The sequence below is a fragment of the Rhynchophorus ferrugineus genome, unplaced genomic scaffold, assembly GCF_030347505.1.
Source record: "Rhynchophorus ferrugineus isolate W39M unplaced genomic scaffold, kcgeb_rfMv2 rfM3, whole genome shotgun sequence".
NCBI classification, from domain to species: domain Eukaryota; kingdom Metazoa; phylum Arthropoda; class Insecta; order Coleoptera; family Curculionidae; genus Rhynchophorus; species Rhynchophorus ferrugineus.
In genome coordinates, this window is record NW_027472582.1 from 48,199,938 (window position 1) to 48,227,005 (window position 27,068).

The 27,068-nt window shown below is 31.2% G+C and overlaps 1 protein-coding gene across 5 annotated transcripts in view; it reads left to right on the forward strand.

The window, feature by feature from the left end:
* The window catches only part of jing (AE binding protein 2 jing), a 314,777-nt gene extending 288,324 nt beyond the window's left edge, over positions 1-26,453 (forward strand). For all 5 annotated transcript variants that reach the window (XM_076401301.1, XM_076401303.1, XM_076401305.1 and 2 more), the window contains exons 2-9: positions 11,670-12,051; positions 15,138-15,993; positions 16,065-16,218; positions 16,636-16,780; positions 16,869-17,054; positions 18,169-18,313; positions 20,286-20,481; positions 22,137-26,453. In XM_076401301.1, the coding sequence (XP_076257416.1) occupies positions 11,670-12,051; positions 15,138-15,993; positions 16,065-16,218; positions 16,636-16,780; positions 16,869-17,054; positions 18,169-18,313; positions 20,286-20,481; positions 22,137-22,302 (2,230 nt within the window). In that variant the 3' untranslated portion in view covers positions 22,303-26,453. The remainder of the gene's footprint in view (positions 1-11,669; positions 12,052-15,137; positions 15,994-16,064; positions 16,219-16,635; positions 16,781-16,868; positions 17,055-18,168; positions 18,314-20,285; positions 20,482-22,136) is intronic.
* The last annotated feature ends 615 nt before the right edge of the window (positions 26,454-27,068 follow it).

Sequence of the window (27,068 nt, forward strand, 5' to 3'; positions counted from 1 at the left end):
CTAATCATGGAATGATTAAAATTTCATTTTCAATATTCATTAATTTTGTCATATTTGAACACTTTTAGGAACTTGTGCTGATGCTTATCCACTATATTACAATATTCAGTTTTGATTTCAACGATTTGAAAGAGGGTCGTTCAAGTCTTCAAATCAGAGGTTGATTTTGAAAAGGGTCAAAAAATATCGAAGACAGTTTAGTACTTGATGAATTAACAGTTCTCAGATGTTAACATGCAATGGAAATGATCCAACAGGTAGGCAAAGGGCTACCAAACGAATTGGCCTCAAATACCATTTTGGACAGTTTTTGGAAGTTTTGTGTAGTGTATTGTGATTGGCGATAAAAAGGGAACCTACTACGATAAACCCAAATTCAAAAATCCATGAGATAATCTAAGAAAGCCATCCATTGTCTTGCTGCGTATGGGGTGGGACCAATAAGATGTATTGCAAGATTATATACTGTATTACGAGATTCTCAAACCGAATTAAAATGTTACTGTAGATGTCTACCGACGTTCACGAAAATTGTAACAAACGTAAAATATTTATTTAATATATATGGCACATATATTGTAACTTTTAGACACGAATGCCTTTTTAATTTATTAGTTTAACACCGTAAAAAAGGTTCAAAAAGACTAAAAATTACCATGTTACTCATAAAATATTGATTATCAAATAAATAAATAGCTAATATTTAACGTTGCGATTTAGAATTTATTTTAACGTGCCGTACTACTATTTTTACTGATAATTTAGTGGAGAATAAATCATGATTTTTGGTTGTCTTCTTTATGTACAGTACAAAACCCGACGGATAGACGCGTATTTTTCTTTCCAATCAGCATATGCAGGAAATATTCCTGCCGATACGATTCATGAAACTTAAAACACAGCTCATGTTCTGATTGAAGCCGGCTTTACTCTGCATAATAAACACTTTATACTTCCTCAGCGTGTGACATGTGAAATAATATCTAAATTGCCAGGTTTATTAGTATGTTCATCATTACGTGTCGTGTCTTGTGAAATATAAAGATGTCGGGAGGGCTAGATGTATTTTTCCTTTTACATGAAACAAAAGTATATATTCTTTACCATAATAGTTTGTACATTATTTTTGCTATTAACAAAGACTATAAGAAACATATATGCACAATTTAAAGGGTAATATAATGTATAACGCAAATGCTCTAACTGATATTGTTTTTTTTTATTGTAAAATTTATTATTTTGTTATAAAAATAAAATTTCAAAAACCTTCTTTTGATAATTCTAATATAATGTATGTAATAAGGATGGGTCACCATTTGTTAAATGTCTTTTGTTCTGTTCCTTTGTCGACATTTTGGATAAAATTTTGAAACATGGGAAAATTGATTGAGTTTTACCAAATTAATTTATTTATAAAATTATTTGTTCTACTTAAACCAGTTTACTTTATATTTAATCTACTTCATTTTTTCATTCATACTACAATTCATTGAATTTTTACGGTTATTTTTCGTATGCTATTTAGATATCTATTAATGTTATAAAATAAAGTTGTTTAATACTAATAACGAGAAGATACTAATAACAAGTATTAATAAACGTATACTATTATAAGTTAACTATAATATCATATCATATCATATTTTTTGTTCTTTTTAAAGTTATTATCTGATTCTAACATACCATTTTATACAATATATTAAGTGCCTGCTAGTATTTTGCGATATCTATCTGGTGAAAATACCAATATAAATAACTGTTAAACAACCTAACAAATTGTTTTTTTATATATATTTTAAAGTCTCCTTTTACCAACTATGGGTTTATCTGAACTGGGCCTAAAGTTTAACGTGGGCTCCGAACCACGGTCCTCAGCATTAAGCCTACCGACTGTCGAGTGACCAACTTTAGAAATCATCCCAGAAGACATCCGGTCTTACCCAGCCTGGTTACTGGCGTGACTGGGATCATTTTCCTTGTCGGATTTTACACTCTTGCCTAGAACATTCACAAATTTCAAACAATTACAAACATACATTTACGATCATGCTCAAGCAGGATTCGAACCCGCGGCTATCGCAACAGTAGGAGGACCGCCCCATCGCCTTTACCAAGCCGGCTAACAAACTGTTTGATTTAATAATTTTGTCATTTATTTACATAAAGTAATATTTAGTGTTATTGAGTTATTCACTATATACAAAGGCTAGTCATGGTACATTCAAAATTGCATTTTCGACGTTGATTACTTTTGTTGTTTAATTTGAAGAAATGCTGCAGCTGCTAAAGCCTATCATGTACCTATAGAAACTTATCGTAGTACTGCTCCAGCATATCCCAATTATCGGTTTTGATTTCAACGATTTGAAAGTGGTCATTGGTGGATTTGAAAAATAATTTTGATATAACTGACAAAGACTAATCTCAAACTATGAGAAAGAATAAACAAGATCTTTGAGAAAGCTTAGCAGTTGAGGAATTATTTTTTTCCAAACTCCACACTGGCACACGAATTTACTGAAAATGCCATTTAGAATTGTTTCAACAGTGCAGTTTTATTGCTGTGCGTATACTGGGATCAGCAAGGTGTAGTGTATATAGAACTGGTAAAACGGAATGAAATTGTTGGTGCTGATATTTACAGACATCAATTCAACAAATTGAGCGTTGTTTTGTTGGTGAAAACCTAGCAATATCGAGTAACAGACGCAAAGTCGTCCGCTTGCATGATAACGCTTGAACGAACATATGTTGCAAGAGTTGTGATCGGTGATGATTTGTGAATATATGGTGGTTTTTTTCAATAAACGTGAACAAATAATTAGAATACATACTCAGCAAGCAAGCATATAGTAATAACATTCCTTTAAAGTACTAACTTTAAATTAAAAAATTGATGTTTCTTCATTGATTACACTTGTTATCTACTTCAAATATAATATGACAAATGTTCGAATAATATTTTAATATTATAATTATTATATCTTTCAATGGAATGTTATATACTATTTCGAAATTATTTTAAGTGTTGGAAGAACCAGAAGTCGTAGGACAATAACTTTGGCAAATAAGTTGGATCTTGAAACAATTCGTAATTTTTATTTTATTTAATCATTATATTTGTTACATCATTAGCAAATGTGGCTCCCATATGCTCACACACAACTTATATGTCTTTAAAATTTCTACTGAAATTAAAATGAAGTCTTGCTTATGTTTTTGCGTCTAATTTTTAGTCCTAATGCTACTGAATCATGATGACGCTTTGTAAAATTATCGTTTGTTGCTCAATCTTATTGTCATGTTGTGTCTTTTTATTTAGTTATGGGGTAATTTTTAACATGCAACGAGAAATAATAGTATATTACATGTACGTTTGAAAACGTAAATTTCAAAATCAATACCCATACATTTTCAAAAGAACGAATTCTTTTTATTGCATTTAAACACTACCTTTCTGCCGTTTCCCTTTTTTTCATACTTTTTCGCGGCAGCTGTTAAGCGTTACCTACATCATAAGATACGATTTTTTGTAACCCCTGTCAAATTTCCTTCGTTTTGGGTATTTTTTTCTGCAAAAAACGGTTTTTATAACGTACGTATTATTTGAAAATGTGATTAACGTCTTCTTTCTCATTTCAGTGCTTTGAATGTAATTCTGGTGCTGATTTAGACAATTGTATTGTTGTATATTATATGAGTGTTGGTGTCTGATGGAATGCAAACAAAGTTTTACGTTTGAAAAATGTACTTTTTATTTTACCAGTACTATAACAGAATGATTGTTAGATTGGTATCACTGTTTAAGTTTGAATTTTGAAGTAATTATATATTTCTTTATCTATATATCTTTTTAGCTATGAGCTATCTTTAGCAAATTGGAACTGAAGAACCAAGCGTTGTTTTCTTTTAATAATATTGAGGGTGCTCGATTGATTATTGAGGGTGTCCATTGTTTCTAAGCTTCGATATACCGAAATGCCTATAATAAACGAACATATGGCAGAGTTTTCCAAAACAGACTATTCCATGATAGAGATAATGTTTCAAGAACTTAAATGCGTTACGAAAAACATCTTTTTTTATAATCCCGCTGGTTGCTTTGGTTTTGATGTTTGTTCAATTAACAAAACGTTATTACATATTGTATGGTATCACATGTCATAGACTATTTATTCTTTTGTCTTTCTGTAAAAATAATGTATTTTCTGTACTGTCTTGTTGTGTTACAATTATTCCTTATTTCATTATTTTTGTTTTTTTTATTTATTATTTAAACAATAAATTTCGTCTTTTATTTGTTTATATTTAAAATATCTGCTGTTGAAGAATCTTGAGAATGTTTAGTGACCTGATACTGAATAAAAAAATATATTCGTTGAATATTAATATTTATAAAACATGTATACTACTTAGTTATATATTTGGGGCATAGTATCATGAACATTTTGTAGTATTATACTTTTTAGTGTTTTAATATGATTTTTTAATGATTTAATAAATGAACCGAGACGTTCTTCTGGTACTCCAATTTCCGAGACCGTTGAAGATTCGTATTGGGGTTTGAATTTTTTAAATAGGCGTTCACCAGTTTAACCAACAGAGGGCGCAGCCCGTCTAGTTATTGGTTGTTCCGCGGGTAAGGGGGCGGAGAGAGGTAGTCGACGAGGGTGGCAAGGCGATGTCCCTTTGCACGTACGCCTCTTTTTTCGTCTCCCCCTCGGTTTTATCGAAACTAGGACAAGGGAAGTTGAAGAGACTTCAATCAATACTTTTTCGGGATATTCTTGCGGGAGAAAGTTTCGAACTTGTGGTGTTTCGTTTTGCGTTTGTCTCTTTTTGAAATAAAATTCCACTTGCTTCTGCTAATTAAATTTGTTCATCCGGGCCAGTAATACCTAATCATTTAACGTCAGTTTCCGTAAATACATTCAATTTCAATATACAACTTTTTTTTTATTGATATATCTAAATCCAGTTGATTGATAACATTTATAACATCCAAAAGTAAATACCATACAAAATATTTTATTTTATTTATATAATAAAATACTTAATTCCATTATATAAATTATTTACAGAAATTACGCCGTTAAATATTATTTTTATTGTTATTTTTACAATTAAGTACCTTTTTTCCATTTGCATCTTTTTTATAAAACAAAGAATTTACGTATTTATACTTAAAAATGCGAATAAAATGTCGTAAATTGCCAAATTATCTTAGTAATATCAAATTCACGATCTTAGAGAATAGTTAACAATTCTTATTCACTTCTTAATATTATTAATATTATTTATAGTTACGAATATCACGTAAGTTATGATTTCACGATATTGAACACCAATATATTTACACATTTATAGCTGTACCAGCGGCAGATATTCTGGTATTGTAAGTCTGAACTGCATCTAGTTACAGCAATACAGAAGTTCAGGTACTTAAGACCAGTAATTAAAGAAATGAAAGTGGCATATACTGCTAAATAAAAAGACAATTCTAGAAGATACAATCCATATTAACATCCGCCCTTTTCGAATACTTATCCTGCCAATGTATTCTGTATGGCTCCAAGACTTGTATACTGTTACGTTCTCACGTCTATAAGTTGAGGTCTTTCAAATGCAATACCTTTAGGCAAATTCTATATTTTTCTTTCCGATATCGTATTAGAAATGAGATCAGTGATAGAGGAACAAATTCTGAGATTCAAATTACAGTGCTTTGTACATTTGTAAAGTGGATTACTGTGGCGAGATCGACCTTTCAGTCGGAAGAAGCAGGACTACCTCCAAAAAGACATGGATGAAGACCATAAAAAGATATCTGAAAAATAGGAGGGTTAACTTTGTAGATGTAAAAATATTCGATGTCCTGCGGCATCAACAGCATTGGTTGAAAAGTATACACACTGCCCCAAGCGCCAGTTATTGATTGTTAATGATGGTGGTAGTGATATTGCCTTATTGATCTTATTGACATACTTTGTTTGGTTTCAAATAACCCCGAAAATATGAAAGAAATCGAATAATTCAGATCATCTACTTCATCATCACCATTGCAAGCCACCTTAATTTTCGAAGAAGTAGAGTCCAATATCAACACTAACAGCAAGCACACGTTTCTTTTCAGAACTTAACGCGCATTATTATTATTAACCCTAAAATTTCAGTTGTGAAATAGGTTTTATTTTATGGTTGATCAAATGGTGACAAATTCAAATCGCATGCAAATGTAAATACAGGATTTACTAATGATTCCAGAATTCCAATAATTATTAATACTAAGTAATCAGTAGTAGAAAATAAAGGTAAGATAATAAATTTGCCAAGTAAATAATAAAAAACATCTGATTCGTAGCGATCAACATCAAAGAAGACAGATATATAACTTTTCTTGACAATTGGTAATGAATTCGTTACTCGTTTTTATTACACTCTTGCTAAACCAAACCTGTAAATTATCGATCGATTGCTTTTCGAGCCTGAGGCCGTTCGATGCATACCTCCAGTTTTACCGAGTTATAACATTTTGACAACCATATTGTTGTCCTTAATATCAGCCTTGGACATTTGCATATTCGTCTTCAAGTTCAAGAGATTTATAAGTTCATAAGATGTTTCGCTGTTGCCTAATAGTTTACCGAATTCTTCGGTAATTATGCTTTTTTTCGCTAACTTGTATCAGTTAAGATATACACATGGAGCACTTTATGCTTTTGTGTTTATTTATGACGAATTTCATGAATGTTATTAAATTTCAACAATGTTAATGATTTAACGTTAATAATAAAACTTCAAATGAGTAGTTTATCCTTAATTATACATAAATATAAACCAAAAAGAGTAGTTAACTTCGTAAACTTACAATTTTAAAAAATCGGTTTAATTATCGCTCATGTTATTGACAGATTTTCAATGTCATAATAGGACATTCTAAGTCGGACAATTTTACAATAATTTGCTGTATTTTAACTAAATAATATCTTAGTGATGTTTTTTAAAATACAATCTGAACAATTACTTGTTGAATGACTTCAATAATATTAAGCAGTTCTATTACTGAAAAAAATTAGCATTAAAATATCTATGGTTCAATTCAACTTATTTATAGTAATATTAACATAACACGCTACACCAACTCAAAATCTTTAGCACTATTGATTTCTCTAGGATTAGCTCTATTGATCTCTTTGTTCAAATTCCGCTCCATTCAGAAGCTGAAGAAGTATTTCTTCACAACTTTGGGTTTTTTACGGCTTGGTTGATGGTGTACATTTCCAAATCTTTATAGATATCATTATTTTTGAAGTACCACGCGGTTAAATTATTGAGGAGTACTGTCCTCAATGGGTCGAACAAAATCACAACTCAACCAAGCACTAACCAGTCCATTTGCTTGATACTATTATCAACAATGCCATACAGGTCGCATGTTTTAACAATATATCAACATTTCGCTGTTTTTGTCTTATTACAGTACAGTCGCCGGTATACATTATATATCCATAATATTTTAGTTAGGGAAAAATAAATTACGGAACTAAATATCTACTATCAAATAGTTTTGAATCATTTATATAAGGTTGAATAATAAAAGAAGCTCTAATTTACAGCTAAAAATATAATATATCGAGTTATTTTTATTTTTTTTATAACATCTTTATTAGATACGCTTAGTACAATCTTAATTTACAATTAATTTATTACTACTTTTCCTATGTACTTGGATTAATTAACAAACAAAACTAGTGCGAGAAAATACATCAGTATATATTCCTCAATTATAAAATTATAATTATTTATTAATTATTAACTTATAGCTATAGTTTACACTAATATTACACACTAAATGTTCACACAAGTTCGTATGGTTTTGTTCGTTTCAATCTCCTGACATCCTGCGCGCTGTCCAGCAGTTGTATTGCTTCTACGTTAGTATGATTTAGTAATCTTCTTTCGTGTTTTAAGGCGAAATCCTGCACAACTTCGCAAATCCATTAGATTTCCAGGTCATCGTGCAGTTCTTCATTGGTTACATAGCGATAGGCATTGGTAATCGATCAAAGAACCTTGTTTTGACAGCGTATGACTAACTGATTTGAATTTTTAGTGCAACCCCATATTTGCACCCCATAGGTCCAAATTGGCAATTGTATTATAATTGTATTATAGATGAACCTCTTTGATTTTAGATCAAGTTGAGAATATCTTCCGACTAACCAGTATAGTTGTTTTATTTTGGTTCTAATGTGTTTTGCTTTTTGTCTAACGTGATGCTTCCAATTTAATCTACCGTCAAGATGGATTCCAAGGTATTTTTCTGATTCTGCTTGAGGAATCGGGCATCCATTGAGTGATATAATTAAGTTTTTATTATTTCGCCTTAATGCAAAATTAATGTGGACAGATTTGGAGCTATTAAGTTGAATTTTCCAATCTTTCGTCCATTTGTAGATTTTGTTGACTGCCACTTGCACTTTTTCTATTGCCCTAGGTAGCGATATATCTTTTGCTATAATAACTGTGTCGTCAGCAAAGGTTCCAAGAAGTGTTTCTTTTGTTGTCGGAATGTCAGCAGTGTAGAGCAGATACAGGAGAGGTCCTAAGACTTACCTTGTGGAACTCCAGCCGAGATATGTTTAAATGTCGAGAACGCCATTTCGTGCGATACTCTTCTAAATAATAAAATTTCTTCCGAATAAATATGACTCCAGCAATTGACAATAGTTACACGGTAACAATTTGCTCATCTTACAGATTAATCCCAAATGCCAAACCCGATCAAAAGCTTGTGAGACATCCAGGAATATTGCAGGGCAGTATTTCTTTTCTTCAAACGCTCTTTCAATAGCCGCAGTTACTCTGTGCACTTGATCGATTGTTGAATGGTGATTTCGAAAACCAAACTGGAAATCTGGTATTGTTACCAAATGTTTAACACGTTTAAATATCAGTTTCTCAAATGGCTTTGATATTGCAGGTAGTAGCGAAATAGGCCTGTAAGATTCGACTTGTTATGCAGGTTTGTCAGGTTTTTTGAGCATAATTATTTGTGGAACTTTAAAGCATTCCGGGACATGCTTCAGCCTCAAAACAGGCATGTATCGAGTTATGCCATTTCTGAATAATCGTTGAAAACAAGCGAAATCAAACCATCTTTGAAACAAATCATTACTGCTGCTGAAAAATGCATTACATACGAGAATAAGGTGTGTGAAAAATCGTTGTCGAAACACACATTGGCGTCAAACAATTTGACACAAAATGTTTGATTGGAAGAATTGATGCGATAAAAACAGTGGATTAAGAAACAAAGTTGATCCATAGGATAGGCCATGTCTTTCATCACAACAATGCTAGATCACATACATCTTCAGTGACTCGGCAAAAATTGAGAAAAAGCGGCCGGGAAGTTTTGATCTTCAACTGCATAACCCAAACTTTACCCCATCCGATTGCCATTTGTTTCGGTCTCTGCAAAATTCTTAATCAAATTATAAAACTCTCTGAATCTCAACTCAGTTCAACGAGAAAAGACATCGAAATTATTTATTTGCAATGCGTTATATGTTAATAAAGATAAGAAGAAAACCACCATCTGAGCTGGACACAATACATGTTTTGCTTTTTATTAAAATACAAATTAAAAAATACTATCTCTATAAATAAATAGAACTGGCAAGGTGTAAGGTTATGCAAATAGAATAGTGCTATACAGCCCAACCTATTCATTAAAAGAAATTAGTCAATCAGAACGGTCCGAAAATTCCATTTTTGATGTATCATCTCATTTACATCATCATCATCATCTTCTTTACTAATGCTGCTACTCCTGGTACTGCCAGAAATTGTGCTATCAGGCAAGATTGTGTGATCTTTGCTATAGAATAAAGAAACTTAGAAGCGCATCTCCTATGTTAAAATTGGTTCCAAGTTACGCTCGGAATCCCCGTATGAGAGCGCTTACGCTTGCACCGTATGACAGTTATAATGGGAAATTTAAAAATCTATAGTAAAAAATTTTAGGTAATTTAAAAAAAATCTTAATTTTAATGGGAAAATAAAAAAATAAGTATATTAAATATATTTTATTGATATATTACAATTACATTAATTTTCCTTGACCATAAAGACATTGATATAATCACCGAGATATCTCCACTACCCAAAACACGTAATCCACTGATATTATCTTCTCTCTAATATTTAAAACTAACCTAAAAGAAACATTAAAACAAGATAATATAACTATTAATGGTTCTGTTGTATTATTTTTTAGAATCAACTATATTAACAACCTACCTAAATTGAGGTACATTTTATCAAATATGACAACTGCAATTAGGTCTATACAATCAAGTTTCTGAACTAACGACCAAAATTAGAGGTTACTACTCCAGCAGCAAAAAGGAACCTTATTCAGTAACTACATTAATGTTCTTCTAGAAGGCAAGCAGAGTATCTTCGATAACAGTTTATATCCTCTGCCACTGCATTTCAATAAGGATAAAGCCATTAGTTTTTCATCCAACCTGAAATGAAGCTGATGGAGTTATCTGTAAATAAACATATAAATTTTAAGTTAGATTCTTATTCCATTCTGTAATTATAAACATAAGTTTCTTATTATATACTTACTTCTGGGTCTTGTTCGGGTAGAATAGTCTCCTATATATCTATCAGCCTCAGAAAACTTATGTGATTGTAATATTGCCATTGGGGCCATATTTTCCTTGTCTTGTAGTAAAGGTAAAGAATCTCAATAAATATTTCTTAATTATTTCAATGCAATAAATCATTACTATTTAACAAAATACTTACTATTTAAATTACTAGTAGGAATTACATCTTATTTCAGCCATGGCTTTCCAGATTTTGGTCTATAGTCTTCATCTTTAATGTGATTACAAACTTTCCTGGACCTACATAGGAGATCATAAGAGATCCCCTTAAGGTTTTCTTTTTATTACACTAATAAATTAAAATACAATTAAAATACACAGAAGTGATTGTTAAATATATATAAAAACACATACCGAAAAACTTGATGTAAATAAAAAATACAAATTATATCACCTAAAAATGACCGTTAACTGTTTAGGTTAGAATTATTAATACTGAAGCCGAACGATAGAGAAACACACATATAGCTGTTGTATTTTTCATATACATTTGGCCGCGTAACGGAGATTCCGAAAAGCTTAAATGTGGGACCCGATTTTTCCGTATAACTTTCACTTCTAAATTTCTTTATTCTATGATCTTTGCCTATCATGCTTTCTGCAACCAACGCATCCTGTAACTAGGGTAGTAACATGACACCAATATGGCTCCATTTATTTCAAGTGACAATGACACTTTTAGCCAACTTTAAAGTTTCACATATTTAGCGAAAGCTATCGAGCAGAAAGCACCTACCCATCGTATCTGAAATACCAATCACACATTACTTTATAAGAAGTAATTGAATTACAAGTAATTCAAATCCGGCCCAATCTTGAACACAGTGATATTAGTCATATTTATACTTCATTTCAAGTTACAAAATTAACGTCAAATGCAAATTATAGGAAATTTAAAGGGGTTTTCACGACAAAATATCACACACGGTTTCGAATGTTGTTTACGTCATCTCGGAGTTTTTTCTGATTTAGTGTTTTTTTCAGTGGTGTTGCAGTATTGAGCTGTACAGACTGCAGCGGTAGCAGTACCGCATCAAGCGATATCACCGATCCTGGGTCTCCGTTCAGCACCGTCTCCAACCATTCTGAGGATTCCGGCGGTGCTCAACCGCCCAAAATGCCGCCAGCTCAGTCTGCCCACCATCCGCCCTGGCCCTGGACCGCGGAGGAAGGATCGCCGCCGAAGAGACCACTCAACGATAAGACCGTGTACGTTAAACGGTTGAAGACTGCGGAAGAAGCGCCCAGGAAAGGCTCGTCATCATCGTCGTCGACGATATGTTTGAACACTACCAATGCGATGGCCAGTAATCTGGTGGTACAGAATAATGATAATACAAATTCTACAAATAACAATAATTATAAGGTAATGATAATTTCGTATATTCTTATATTCTATCAGGCGTATAAATGATTTTTAAAATATTTACACCAATAATAGATGGTGTTACTGTGTATTTGCAGTAAATCGCATTCGAGTACAGTTGTAACCAGCCTCATATTATGGAAATTAAAACTGCATAGTAGAAAAGCTCAGCAAGTCTTTCAAGATAATAGGTTTTAGTTCTAATTCAGGTAGAACAGATGGTGTTACTGTGTATTAAATAGCATCGGGTATATTTGAAACCAACTTCATATTGAAGTCTCATTGTAACAGGCTTCACCTTTCGGTATGACATTTTGTCCAAGTGTGAACAATTTTTTTTTCAGTGCATTGAAAATGTCTGTATCTGTATCGAATAAATTGCATTTGCGAGAAGTTTTACTTTTTTTACTTCAATTTGAAGAAAAAGTCGGCTGAAAATCACCGAATACCGTAAATAAATGAATGAATGAATACTGGTTTCGATATTTTAAGAGTGGTTAATTTTACATCGAAAAAAGTTTGAATGTATTATTAAATTATTATTGTCGTGAGGATCGATATACAATAATTTGAAAAAATCTAGACTACACAATTTAAATAACTGGTCACGTCTAGAAAATAAACGTACTAGATATTTGTAGGGTTTTGAAAAATACTTTAAAAAAGCTTTTACATAGTTACATCATAGTCTCTATCCATTCACGTAATTGCACATCAAACAGAAAATCATTTTGTATGCTTTTGTCAAGCAACTCTATTATCACCTCTTTGTTCACGTCTCTCTTTTACTTCATTGTTAAAGTTAAAATGTCATTTCTATTTATGAGCATCTTCAATAAGGTGAACGGATATCTAATAATCTGACCAGTAAAGCTTCAGTAAACTCAGAGAAATGGGCTTGGTGCTTTGTAGTATTAACTGTCTAGAATCTAGTAATATCTTGCTCTTATCAATTCAAATATCTAGCAGCATTGATGATTTCATCTTATGGTAAAACTTTCAATACTGTGAGTTTTTAGTCGCGATGGTAAATTTTGCTCATGGTAATGAGGTATGACGACGTTGGGGGATTATATTTTAGTTTCAAAAGTGACGTGTAACAATACTTAAGTTCGTACCGCTCCAAAAACTCTATGAAGATTGCCAATAGATTCAGTTTAGTCATCTCTGTCATCTGTTTTGATCCCACCTTGCAGTATTTATGAAATTCGAGAATTTTTCTAATTGTCTGGTGTAGCGGACTAAAGATATTTAGTAATATCACCAACCACAACTGCAGATTTAACTCAATAGACAACCGTTAATAACTGAATAAACTAAATTAGAATACAATATAACTAACATAGCCAGAATGTCTTTTTGAGTATCTTAGTACATTGAGTTGAAATTATGAAACTTTTTCAGTAATTATTTTTTGAGGTTATTTAATAAAAGAAAGCACCTATTGACTGTTAATGGTTTGCCAACTTCTAATACGCGAAACCATAAGCCCCTTAAGGACGAATTTTATGAAGGTTGTCCATAGTCCTTCATATAATTAATTAGTTATTTAACTACACACTACACTACAACATTGATTATATATTTAATGTTGACTATGACAATGCCTTTCGATTTTATCAGCAATATCTATTGGTGAAATGTGAAGTGTACGTGATGTGTGGTGGTGTGAAGTATGTTAAACAACACAATTTGACTATTAAATTCGATAGTTTAATTGATTTGAAGAAATTTATCTTCAAAGCTCATACTTTTAGAAAGTTATCGTGCTTTACCATATTTCAATCTGTTTTAATTTCAATAATTTAAAAGTGGTAATTTTAATATCAATAACAATAAACGTCCTGGAGGACCAACAAATTTCAAAGACGATGAATTGCAAGACATAAAACAAAAACATTCAAACAGCTTAGAAGTTGAGTTATCGGTTGGAATGACACAAAAGAAGTTTACTGTGACGTATTGTAACTGGCGATGAAGAAATGATATTGTGAAGTTAAATCATTAGATATCTCGATAAATGTTACTGTGCATAAATAATAATGATATGCTTTGAATAAATAAATAAACTAAATATAAAATAAACGATGTATTGTTGCAAAAATAACGATCAACAAAGTCATTGTGGACTTTTTTCGGCCACACGTTGCAAAAGTTATACCGTTACAGATCGATTGAGAACCTAGTGTACTCATCAGACATATCACCTTCTAGTTACTACTTATTCGGGTCGATACAACATGGCTTGGATGAGATGAAGTTGTAGAAAACGATGATAAATATTTTGAATAATACTTATCGTAGCAATTTTTCTCAATAAATCCGGGTTTGAAGGGGAAAATATCAGAATTCATGCAAACACCCAAAAAGGAATCTGCTGTTGCGGCCTATTTTCTATTACCTCTCGAGAGGCTACTGTTAGTAAGTAAGAGTGCATCCTAAATGATTTTAAGGCACTAAGAATAATGATTCTTGAATTTAAATCAAGAACTATAATCTCAAACTGAGCGAAACTAACGCTATCGAATTGAACTTGAACGATGCAGATATAAAAAAGTAAACGGTCTTTATAGAATCAGAAATATAATGGAATGATTCTGTAGCATAACATTCAGCCATATATTAAAAAATCAGTAAAAACTATAAATGAGAAATCCTACCCCACGTGATGTATTTGTATCTAGAGTAGAACCTTTACTGAGTTGCTTTGATCGTTGTTAGCACGAGATTTGTAAGTTGAAGAAATAAGTTGAACAATCAATTTTTTATTATAGTACCTTGAATCAACGAAAGACTGCAAGAACAAAGTTGTACAAGGAAAAATATATAAAATTACAATACCATAAATACTACTGTAATTACAAATAGTTATTTAATTTTCTTCAATGTAATTATTCTCAATCGACTCAAAACGATGTCCTAGAAACTAGAAGAAAATTTTCGCATATTGTAATAATGAAATACAAATAACTGCTTCACACAAGTAATACACCATACCTAAATAATATTTTAGTACTTCAGATAAAATGCTTTCAACTTTTTTACACATTTTAGTTACGTTAATATAATTTAAACTTGTTTTCCAGGTGAATAAAAAGGTGGAATTAACGCCGAAGATGCAACAAGGAAAAATAACCGAATACTTCAAGACCCAAGTAAAATCAAATGGTATACGAAAGCAACTGTTCAAACTGAGGAACTCTGCACCACCAATCGTTATGAAAGGCATTGTAGGAAATAGGAAGGACGCAAGGGCAACCAACGGAATGAAAAAAGATGCCAAGACTAGAAAAATTTCGATGACTGTTCCGCGTAAAATTTTACCGGCTCCCAGCAAACTCCAGGAAACTTTACCCTCCAGCGGTCATGTGGCTAACGTCCATCCCTTTACGCCTACAATGACACTGACGGCAGTGAGCTTTCCATCGAATTTAGCATATTTGCACACTAAAGGCCCTAAACCGCCCGACAACATTTTTCTGCCTCAGTTTGCAACCATTACTAACGACAAAGTCAGTGCAATTCCGCTGATCAATCGAAATCCAATAGCTGGCATGCCTATAGCCGCATTGAACAACTTCAACTGTGTAAAATTGAATGCCACGGTAGTGCCTATAGTGAACATCAATGCCTTACCGGCGAGGTTGAACGGAACATCTGCCAATCTCACTCTCAGTGTAGAAACAGCTATGCCAACGGTAATGGCGGCACGGCCCAAGTCCAACGACACTTGCATTACCAATACAAATAGTAACGCTACGTTACCGAAACAATATACGGTTGGACCTGTATCCGAACTTGTAACGAGCAGCACTGTCAGTAGTTTACAACAATGTCGAACAGAGGTCACAAGAACAGAGGAACCATATAGAACTGAAGAGTGTCAGACGCATCAGCAGGATCAACCACAGGAACCTCCCGATGATAAATCTTGGACTGAAGGTTAGATACGAAGACGCTATTGTCATTATCATTACTTGTGTTATGCTATTGTCAACTTTTTACTATTTTAGAAAGCCAAACTCGAATAGACAACCAAAAGTCACCTTCACCAACGGACTCAGATAGCGGTATATCCAGCAGAGGAAGTTTAGAGATAAGCGTCGATGAACCCGTTACCGAACCTCCGAAAAAGTCGCCCATTTTATCCCAACCGAAGACAATCAGGTTTGTATTTATTCATCTTTAGTTCCATAAAATCTAAAACAGATCTAAAATTTAAATATATATATATATATATATATATATATATATATATATATATATATATATATATATATATATATATATATATATATATATATATATATATATAAATTATCTTATATCATAAAATCCAACATTATAATCCATATCCACTATTCGCATATGCTTGAATGCTTCTCTAATTGAACATAGCTCAGACAAATCAAAGATAGTTTTTCTAAAACTACATATGTTGAACAAATGTTAACCAAACGTTATTCAAACATTTTCTAAATGTTATAAGCATAAATATCTGCAAACAAAAATCATCTGGTATGATATATAGTTCATCATTCCTTCTATTTGCTCATAAATATGTAATTTTTAATGTTTGTAAAGATTTCCACCAATTCAACGGCAAAAACAAAAAGATGAAGGTAGAGACCTGGGAAAGAGTCCACCGCAATCCGGTGATGGTCAGTGTAGGTGGAACGAATGCTCGGCACAATTTGACACCAGTGGGGCCTTACTAGAACATCTACAGGTATGAAAATCAGCAAAATTTTAAGACTATTTATACTTTTCAAGGTTATTTCATCATTTTCAAGTTTACTGTTTTTTGATTATTTTAGGTGGAACATGTGATATCTCAATCTCAAGCGAACCAAGAACAATATGTCTGCCTTTGGAAAGGTTGCAAGGTACACGGTAGAACTTCCTGCTCCATTTCATGGCTAGAAAGACATGTGTTAGCTCACGCTGGGACCAAACCCTTCAGGTGTATTGTGGATGGCTGTGGACAAAGATTTACTACACAGGTTCGTATTCATTTTAATAAATATATAAGCACTTATTTTTTACAATATGTTGCAATTATAGTATGTTTTTTAAGTTCAATATTTTCTAATATATTTCTTCTCTAATGCATTCTTTAGCAATATTTTTTAATTTACGTTTAATCACTCCAATGCATTCCATATTTAATGCTCCATTTTTTTCCGCATTCCATTTTTAAATATACTCCATATTTAATTCTATACAGTACAATATCTTTTAGTATAATTACATTTACAATGTATATCCCATCAATCAAATGTCAACAGATTCTGCTTGAACATCTGCTAGATAAACATGCAATTTAATAAAAGCAACATTGTAAAGCAAGAGAAATGGGTAATAAAACAGTTTAAAAGATTATATAACACCAAGCAATAAGTAAAAGGATGTCTTGGAAACTTCAGTATGTAATTCAGCTTTAAAATTAAAACTTCTTTATACACGCATAAATACATTATATTAACAGCTTTCTAGTATTAGATCCAGAAATTAATTCTTCATTATTTCACTTTAAACAGTCAACTATTGATAAAAAAATATTTATAGGTTGAATAAGTTTTGTTACATGTAACCAAATATTGTCGTGCTAGAGGATGATACTTGCTATTGCAGAAACTTTCTGCAAGTGTTCTTCAGTGACATTTTCGCTTAATAGGTGTGGTATCCGTTTTCTTTCATTTTGGTTATTTACAACGTAACTACGATATTAACCATTCATTTTTAGTGTTTTATTTCAAATAAAACACCAGCTATTGAGGGTAAAGTATCCTTCTTCACTGATGTTACTGAATTAATTCCTGATCCTAAAAACATTTTAAGCAACTCCAAATCCAGATTTTTGTTAGTAAAATGATAATAATTGGATTAATAAAGTAGTTTTAATAACGACTTAGTGAGCGCTCCATATAGATTTAAAATGCAGCCAAGCAAGGCAACAGTCATATTTTAGATAAATTATAAGTAATTATGTATAATTCTGTTTGTAACTGATGTTTTGGGATCAATTTAAAAAAAATATATACAAAGTAAATCATAGTTTTACTTATTTACTTAAATTTGATATGAGTTGTTATAATTATAATTTTAACTTTTCAGTTGATGCTGGAAAGACATGTAAACAATCATTTCAACACAGATGGCAGCCAGAACACCAGTGCGAAGAAATCAGTAGAGAACGGACCAGTGAAGCTATTCAAGCGGAATGGACGTATAATACGTTTTAGGCGTCAGCCTTGGTCAGGTAATATTTCTTTACAGTTTAATTCAAGATCGTTTTCCGATGAACACCTTTAATCCACATTACCGCCCCTTCCCATGGTACTCCTCCATGGGTACATAAACTCCACAGTGGTAGGTATGTTTTACCACTAAAATGAAGTATTTTAAGTTATGTGCCTAAATCAACTTTTCGCGAACGGGTAAAGCATCGGGATACAGTGAATATACATTATACAACATTAAACCACTGCTGGATGTTTATAAAAGTTTTGTGAAAAATGAGTGCCAAAGATGATATACTCTGGTTTATTATTAAAGTTTATATAATTAGAAGGCTATTTAAAAAAAAATTAGTTGAGCAAAATAATTATAAAAATAAAAATTAAAATATTAAAATAAAAATCTTTATCTTTCTCTAAGAGCTATTTTTTCTAATCAACTTTATTTTGTGTTTTTCATCTTTTAAAGATAAAAAACAGTTTTTATGTAGTCTTCATATATAGAGTTAATATGTATTACTAATGAAGATTTTGAGATATAGGAGCACGTTTTTTTACTTGTAATTACCAAATGTCAACTTCCCGACCTGGTATTTGCTTCGATATTTGAAAATGGATAAAAATATAATTAAATAGATCTCGAAAAACATCTCTCTCAATTGAATAATGCAGCAATGGAGACAGAGATGTAGAATCTGACTGTATCTTAATTCAATCTACTATTGAATAATTTGCTTCTGTTGATTGTCACATATTGCATCTTCACTGTGAGAGCTCTGGTCTTGGGATTACTAATCAAAACATGTACATGTCACAGCTTAGTAATCAAGCTATTCATTTTGCATTTTTATGGTCTTGAGACCAATTAAAGTGAACTGAAAGGATGATGTGCCAAATAGGGTTAATCTTATATCATTCGTCTTTGTAGAAATTATTTTAGTGTCTATCAATATCCATGGCGGGGTATGTTATTTCAAAATAGTCTTGTCGAGTGGCCATGACTTTGACTTTATTGTATATATGTTCTATACATTCATCATATAGCAAAGACTGACTTAGCCATATTTCGTTGTATACATCGTTCATCATCCTCTCTCAGTTTCTCCTATAGATTCTCCCACATTCATAGATCTTATTCACTCCAGTAACTTTTAGGGAATCTTATATGGCTTTGGGGTAAAACCCGCGATATCTTCCTGTACTTTGATATATTTCTTGATATAGTAACTTGCCAATGTAGTTTGTTATTCCCAGAAGAAACAAAAAGTCTGCTATGACTTCTTTGGTCTTATCTTTTCCTGTTTCCGTTTCTATAGTACATGAATATTGGATCTTACTGGTCATACAGTAGATTATTCTCAATCTCTGTGATGAATTGGATATTTGGTTGTTGAAAATTTGTTTGAGTCAGGAACTGGTCGAGCCTTTTCATTTCATATCTAAAGGGTTCAGATAAGGTGCTGTTAGTGTCTTGTTCTCAAGTCTTTCCATGAAGATGTTAGCTGTCGTACTGATGAATCAGAGCAAAATATGGTGTTATAAAACCATTTTATCTCTAAAAGAAGTTCATGAAATACTACTAAAAGCGTTATACCGGCTCGGTTAGAACCCGGTTAGATGACTTGCCTTCGTGACTATTAATATCAAATTGCTTTTTGGTGATCAAAATTATAAAAACGTCTATTTATTTTAAAGCTATTCAATATCTCAAAATGTAATTAATTATTTAATTAGTTCTATTAGCGCGGAAGCCAACCGCAAAATATGAAAAGTAGGCAGCAAGGAAGTGAAGGTGGTTTTAACTATTTTATATTGTAGTTTCCAGATGAGTCAAGTATCCTTAATATATATGGATGCATATAGATTAAATGGATCCACAATTAATATTAGTAGTTAACTTACCATATTATGTGTTTATACTGTTGTTATTTATTGTAAATTTAATTTACATCCTTTTATACCCCTACCTAACATTATTTATTCGATATTTCGCAGCTCGTATGTTTGATTTCATTGATTCTGGTATCATGGAAGGACTGCAGCATAAGCTTCTCAAAATGACGCAGGCTCGAACTCTAGGCCGAATCGAAAGTCCAGGAGAAACTATCAGCCTTCAGAGCCAGATCTTAGCCAGAAGGACCGACTCGAAAGGCAACAAAGAATTGCTAGTTCGATGGCACCCCTGTGATGTGTAAGTATTGATGTATATAATAGTCATAGAGTAATAGAGAGAAAGCTCAATAAGGATCTCTGCAGAACAGTTTTGTTTTACCAAACATCCAGTTGGGATTAAATCGGCCATTCAAGTAACTTGATTGGTCTATTTAAATCTCCATTATAGGCACCTGTAAGGAAAACATTTTTCTATAAAAACATCTGATTGGCTCCTTGATAAAGTTTGGCACCGGACTGCCCTGACGTCAAGTTTAATTGACTAATAAAACTTCAATGAATGATATAAATATAATGTAAAACTGCAAATTATGTATAAAATATAAATATAGTATACTCTGTATTTGTAAAATATATCTGTTAAAATTCTGTATACCTGTTTTATCCAGTTATATCTGGAAGATCACTAAATAATGTACAATTAAAAGGCTTTAAATTTACATTTTTTTAAAGACGTTTGACAAAAAATATGTTATATTATCAACGGGGCAATATCGTGAGATAAAATGAAAAAGATAACTAAATGAACTACTAACAGTATAATAAAACAATTTTTTCTGGGGCTTGCCTCGTTTGTTCATATAGGAACATCTGGAATTTGAAGGTATAAAGTGAAGTTACAATGTCTCAATTCACTGTAATACATTCCTTAGTATGGAATTAATCCTCTTTACATTTTCAAGCATTTCAAGCAAAAGGCAAATGAGATGAAAAATATTAACTTATGAGTACTTTAAATGATTTGTCGAACATACTAGCCAAAGGATGTATATTCTTCAATCCATGAACTGTAATAGACCCAAAAGAAATTCCAAATTATCTTGATTAAGTAGCCTTAAGCTAATATATTTATTCGGATAATTACATTTTTAATTCACTTTAACAAATTTGTTCTTAGGCAATAAAATTTAAGCACTATTAATTCCTCAATCGCTTTGCACTAAAATTCCTACTGTATTGAACTTTGATTAATCCTCTCTTAAAAGGTTTGCATTCAGGATCTATTATTTTAATGGAGTTTCAACTATCAAACAATTGATCCAAGAATAAAAGTATATGGCCGTTTGTGTAGTTTCTTTCGGAAAGGGTTTAATTTCAAAAATTAAAAATAAATATTTCATATTTTATATGATTATTAATATGAATAAACGTACCTCAACTTACAACAACAAAAGACGCTTTAATAATTATACATTTCTTTGATGATTAATCCAGTCAGTTCGGGATTTTTAACATTATCAACAATTTTTTAAAAACAGTTAAATACTTCTTCAAAGTAAAATGATTCTGCATTTCTTTGCTATCTATGCATCTGGGTATACAACACAGATCGAGAATTCACTTTACTTATTGCTACCGTCTTATAAATACTAATGAACTAATAGCTTAATCTCTAAACGTTATAAAAAGCTAAATACATTGCTCCTTAGGTTAGACACACTGAAAACGGCGTCCGAAACAAATAAACAATAAGGGCGCTATATAGACGAAGTAAACTAATTAGGTCCCGTCGCGGCCATAGCTTAGGGATTAAAACAAGTAATAAGTTAAAAGTAGCGACATCAACATGTTGGACGTCGCGAAACATTTCATCAAAATTTCCTATAAAGTTAAATCTCTATTTCTCTGTTACAATAGTGTTTTATATATTAAAATCTTATGTTTATTTTTTAGTGTTCCAGATGAGTGGGTCTCAGAAAAAGAGTACAAATCAATAAAGGCCATGCCCATACCATCCCTGTCACCCGCTGCACGTGAGGCCCTTCGGCCAACTCTGTTTCCACACATCCAGAAACAGACCGGCCAAAAACAACGGCGAAAACCCGTTAAAATTACGTGATACTAATTTTAATAGAACCCTTCGCGCATGTATATAGTACTACTTATTGTTCGTCCAGTGGGTCTCTCGTCACGAGTCCCATTCGGTCCGAAAGGCTCTAGTTCTTAAGTAAACGCCTTTTTAGCGGTTATTTATACATATACATATTTATATAGCTACCGTGGTTGCTATTAACCACAGTGATCCAATTTAAATGGTCAAACATTAACAAATGAGCGTTAAGCAGTAGTGATTTGACACTCATGTATTACAATAGAATTTGTTCAACATAGGTGATATTATTAGGTCATCATTTCGCCTTTTTTAATCAGTGTTATTAAAAAATTATGTTTATATTGACAGATTCACTTTTGTTCTTTTTAAAATTTGTAAAGCATTGTGAACTTTCAATTTTTTATTAAATCAATCAGTTAAATTAGTCAATTTATTATTAAATATTTTGTATAAACACATTATTTCTTTTTATCGTGTATAAAACATGTAAGAATGTTTCAGAAAGTAAATACAAAGATAATTTCAACAGAAAGATTGGTAATATTTCAAAGGCGAAACTCATGATCAAAATTTAAATATCCATGATCAAAAGTCATAATCCGGACGTATTGATACCAAATATTAAACTGAATCAAATCACTACGTCTAACTGATTGACAAGATTTATCATACAGAAACTAGTACTAATAATAATAGAGAATAATTTCATAAGTAAATCCTAGACATAGTACGAACAAACGCACAAAATGTTTTGTTACGTAAAATTATAGACAGGCATACTAAACAAAACATATTCGTAAACGTTCAGCTGTGATATAAGACAAAAGCAAGTCGTTTCTTTATTAGTTTTTGTATGGTAAAAGTAGATAGCTTTGATAAAGTCGGATCTCGTGTGTTAGGAAAGTCCATGCCTCCAATAGACTAATTTCCCAAGATATATATACAAATATATTCAAAACTATTTTCTTGTATTTAACTGTATCTTATGTTGAAAATTCAACTTTTAGCTTTTTTTAAGTTCTTTAAGTTTTGTCTGTCTTTGATTTAGGTCGTTTTTTTATCATATAATATATTTGCCTATGGCTCAGCCATTTGATAAATTTTAAATTTGAGTTATTATTTTGTAAATAACTTAATTCTTAAAGTGACGCATCAAAATTATTTAAAATCCAAATTTTGGAGATGTACATGTAATTATCTGCTGTCCACCAATATGTGTTCAAATTAAAATTATGATTATATCAATAATTAAATTGCTGCATCATTATACTGTAATTTTAGATTAAATTTTTAAATGCAAAGAAAATCACAAGACGATGGAAAAATGTAAGATTTTGTAATATTTCCAAAAAATTTTAGATTATTCTATTGGAGTGCTGTTGTAAAAAATACTTGTGAGTTCATTGTACTAGGCTGTATGTAAGTTGTAAGTAAGTTAGAGTAAAATATGACTATCGGAAAGGACAGGTTGGTTCTGACCGTTTATTCAACCAGTTAAGACTCCACTGCCATTTTTGTGGTTCTTTGAAACCTTCTAAAATAGGTAATTATTAAGCGTATGTAGGTTTTTGATTTTATCACTTTTTAGTTAAAACAATTTTATGTGTGTTCAAATTAACTATTCACAGTCCATATGTAAAAATAAGCATATGCGTCAAGCTTTGCTTTGATCTGCGTATTTTTACATAGAAACGACTGTAAAGATATTCCAGTTTGGATATCTTTTGTAGTTAAAGTTAACATGGATGTGCATATATAACACCTTTCTATGAAAGGACATCTTATTTATTTACAAATAGTGAAAAAATACTTATCGAGTAACTTCTTGTTAATAGACCATAACCAAAACCGTAAACTTGGTTCACGTCAATAGAAACTGCATATAAAAACATTATCCCCTTGAATTTTGGTGCATTCTTGTCACACATAAAACACTAGACTTAAATGGCCCCTAAGCATGATTAATTTTTAACACATATTCTCGATCATCACTGCCATTTTATAACTGCCAGTTGTTGTAGGGAGAGTAGACTATGTTTCGCCATAATGGAACGTCAGGATTTTCCTTTAGAATCTGGCAATAAGCAAATCAAAAATTGGTAATTACTTTATAAAAGCGCGTAGTGTGTACCCCTTATACAGCAATATCAAACATCTTTTCAAAATTGTGCCATTTAATCAAACACGCTGTATATCTGTGTTCTGTTATAATGATCATTATATTCATTATAGCGCCAAAAATTTTTTTAATGATCTCAGAAGTGTTCTATATTAGAATTTATATTCGAAATTGTGCTTTCTAGACCATAATCGGTGTAATATATTTATATGTAACATATTTTTTAATTTATGAATTCCACCGGACCTGTTTTACACTCGTATCAGTTCTAAGCGATATAATCTTGACTCCCTCTTGTCATATATCTCTTTTATAACATTATAATCATTTTTCGCACTTCTATCATTAGAATTGAACAAAATTGTAATCAGGTTCTGACATAATAGTACTTAATTCGGGTGCATTTATCGTGGATATCATTAGATTTCATTTAAATTATTTGCTCATTGTATCGTTCATAGTAACTAATTCAAAATAGACTGAGAAGTAATACAAATTTTCTTAATTAGACTGATTTTATCAATTGAAACCGCTGAATACGACTTTATTTTGTTTGTATCTGAAAATAAAAATTCGACAGTATAATCTAATCACCGTCGTATCGGGATAAATACACAATTAATAAATATAAGGCAATTATCGTATAATGCTGACTTTGTACATATAAAAAAAAAGATGTGTGCTATTTTTAACAAGATAAGTTGTACTTAATCAAGTACCATAATGGAAAAATGCAAATTATCAATTCAATTCGTATTCATCCATTATACTGGAGTAATTATAGCACATTGATAGTAAATTTTGTAAATATTCATATATTAGGTATTCTCACGAAAGATCAATGTAAAATGTAAAAAGAATTTTCTCAATTTTTTTACTCTAATACTAGCATTCAGGATCGTAAAAATTCAATTTCGATTTATCAAAAGAAAGTAATTTTGTAAACACAGAAATATTCTTTTATATAAAAAAAGCATTTAGTACACAACAGGAAATGGTTAAGACTGTTGCCCAAATTTACATAAGAGAAAACAAGAAAATATCTAGGCATAACGATTTTCTTTCTTTATAGTAAAATTTTATTGTAGTTATATTTTTTTCTGTAAAAAGTATATTTGTGTTCAATTTATTACGTGTCTTATTACTATTATAAGTAGGTTGGTCGTGTGGGACAGGTAACATTACCGTCTCATCTTTTTAAATTCTTATTAAATTTAAATTGGAGATTGTTTGAGTCAAAGAATTTAACTGAATGTTAAATAGAGATATAGATAAATATGTAAGATGGTTCTCTGGGTAGAAACATTTCCATTCATCGCGGAAAGGAAATATTTCTAGAGCTGTTTGATCTAATATAAGTGTTAGCGGATGAATAGATTATTTAAAGATAAAAAAACCAGTTATACGAATAAGCTTGTCGTTGGGCGTTGCTGTTTCCTTCACTTTGTGTTTGAAAAGAAAATGTTAAATTTAATTCAATTGGTGTAACGAGAGATGTTGTATTGGCAGAAAGATTTTGAAATACCGGCGTGTCTGACTTGAAAACTGGTTTTTTCGTAAGAAATTGCATATTGAAACGCAATGGTACGTAGATAGAAATAAATGTAGCGATTATTTGTTCGAAAAAAATCTTGTCACTGGAATAGAAAACAATGAAACAATTTCCAATATGTACATATATAATTTTTATTTATACCTAATTACTTTAATTTTAGTGTCAATGTCTTTTTATTGATTAAAACTTGAAAATTATTCTGTTTTTTATTGTTTGAATTGATTTTAAGTAATCCAGCAAATTCTACCTCACTGACTACTTTTAAGATTTTTTTTGTATAACGTCGCTTTTAAGTTATTTTCTCGTTTAATTATTTTGTCTATTAATATCTGTTCGAATCAAAGACTGTGTGCAGTGAGGTTTTTAGTTTTTTTATATAAGATTTTTCTTTACACCTAACTGCATTTTAATTGTGATTCGGCAGAGTAACTTTAATGTTATCTTTATTTGTATTTAAAAATATTAAGTAAATTTGTGTAAATAATACTCAAATCGATATTGTTTCATTTCATCTATACGTTATCCCATTTTTACAATAATAACTGTTATATTAGTCCTCAATTACGACTCGGCTAAAGAAATTAACAATTTAACTAAAATTGGCTCTATGTAATAGTTATAAGTAATAATTAATTTATGGAAATATTTTTATACATCCTTAATAATATTATCATCTATGCATTGATGAGGTAACTAACATAATACTCTCTCAAAACTGAGAGGATTTGATCTCATTATTAACTATTTTTTAAAATAATCCTTGTCTTAAATTAACCCCAAATTTGTCCAAAATTATTTAATTTGTAGGATTACCCACATATGAAAATAGTAAATAAACAATTAAATTATAAATAAATCAGCAAAAATAAAAAATGCCTCTAACTAAAGTATAACTTGTTTAATAATAAAATGCCTGTTTGGTTAAACTACCTTTACTATACATTTTCTGTTACCAAATTAAATATTCCTTATTATCTACAATGTATATAAGAGTCTTGTTTGATCAAAGAAGCTTTTACTTTTTTTTGGAATGTTCCAATATTTAGCACTTTAATACACTATGCAAAACATTTTTAAAACCTTATGGAGGACTCTCGT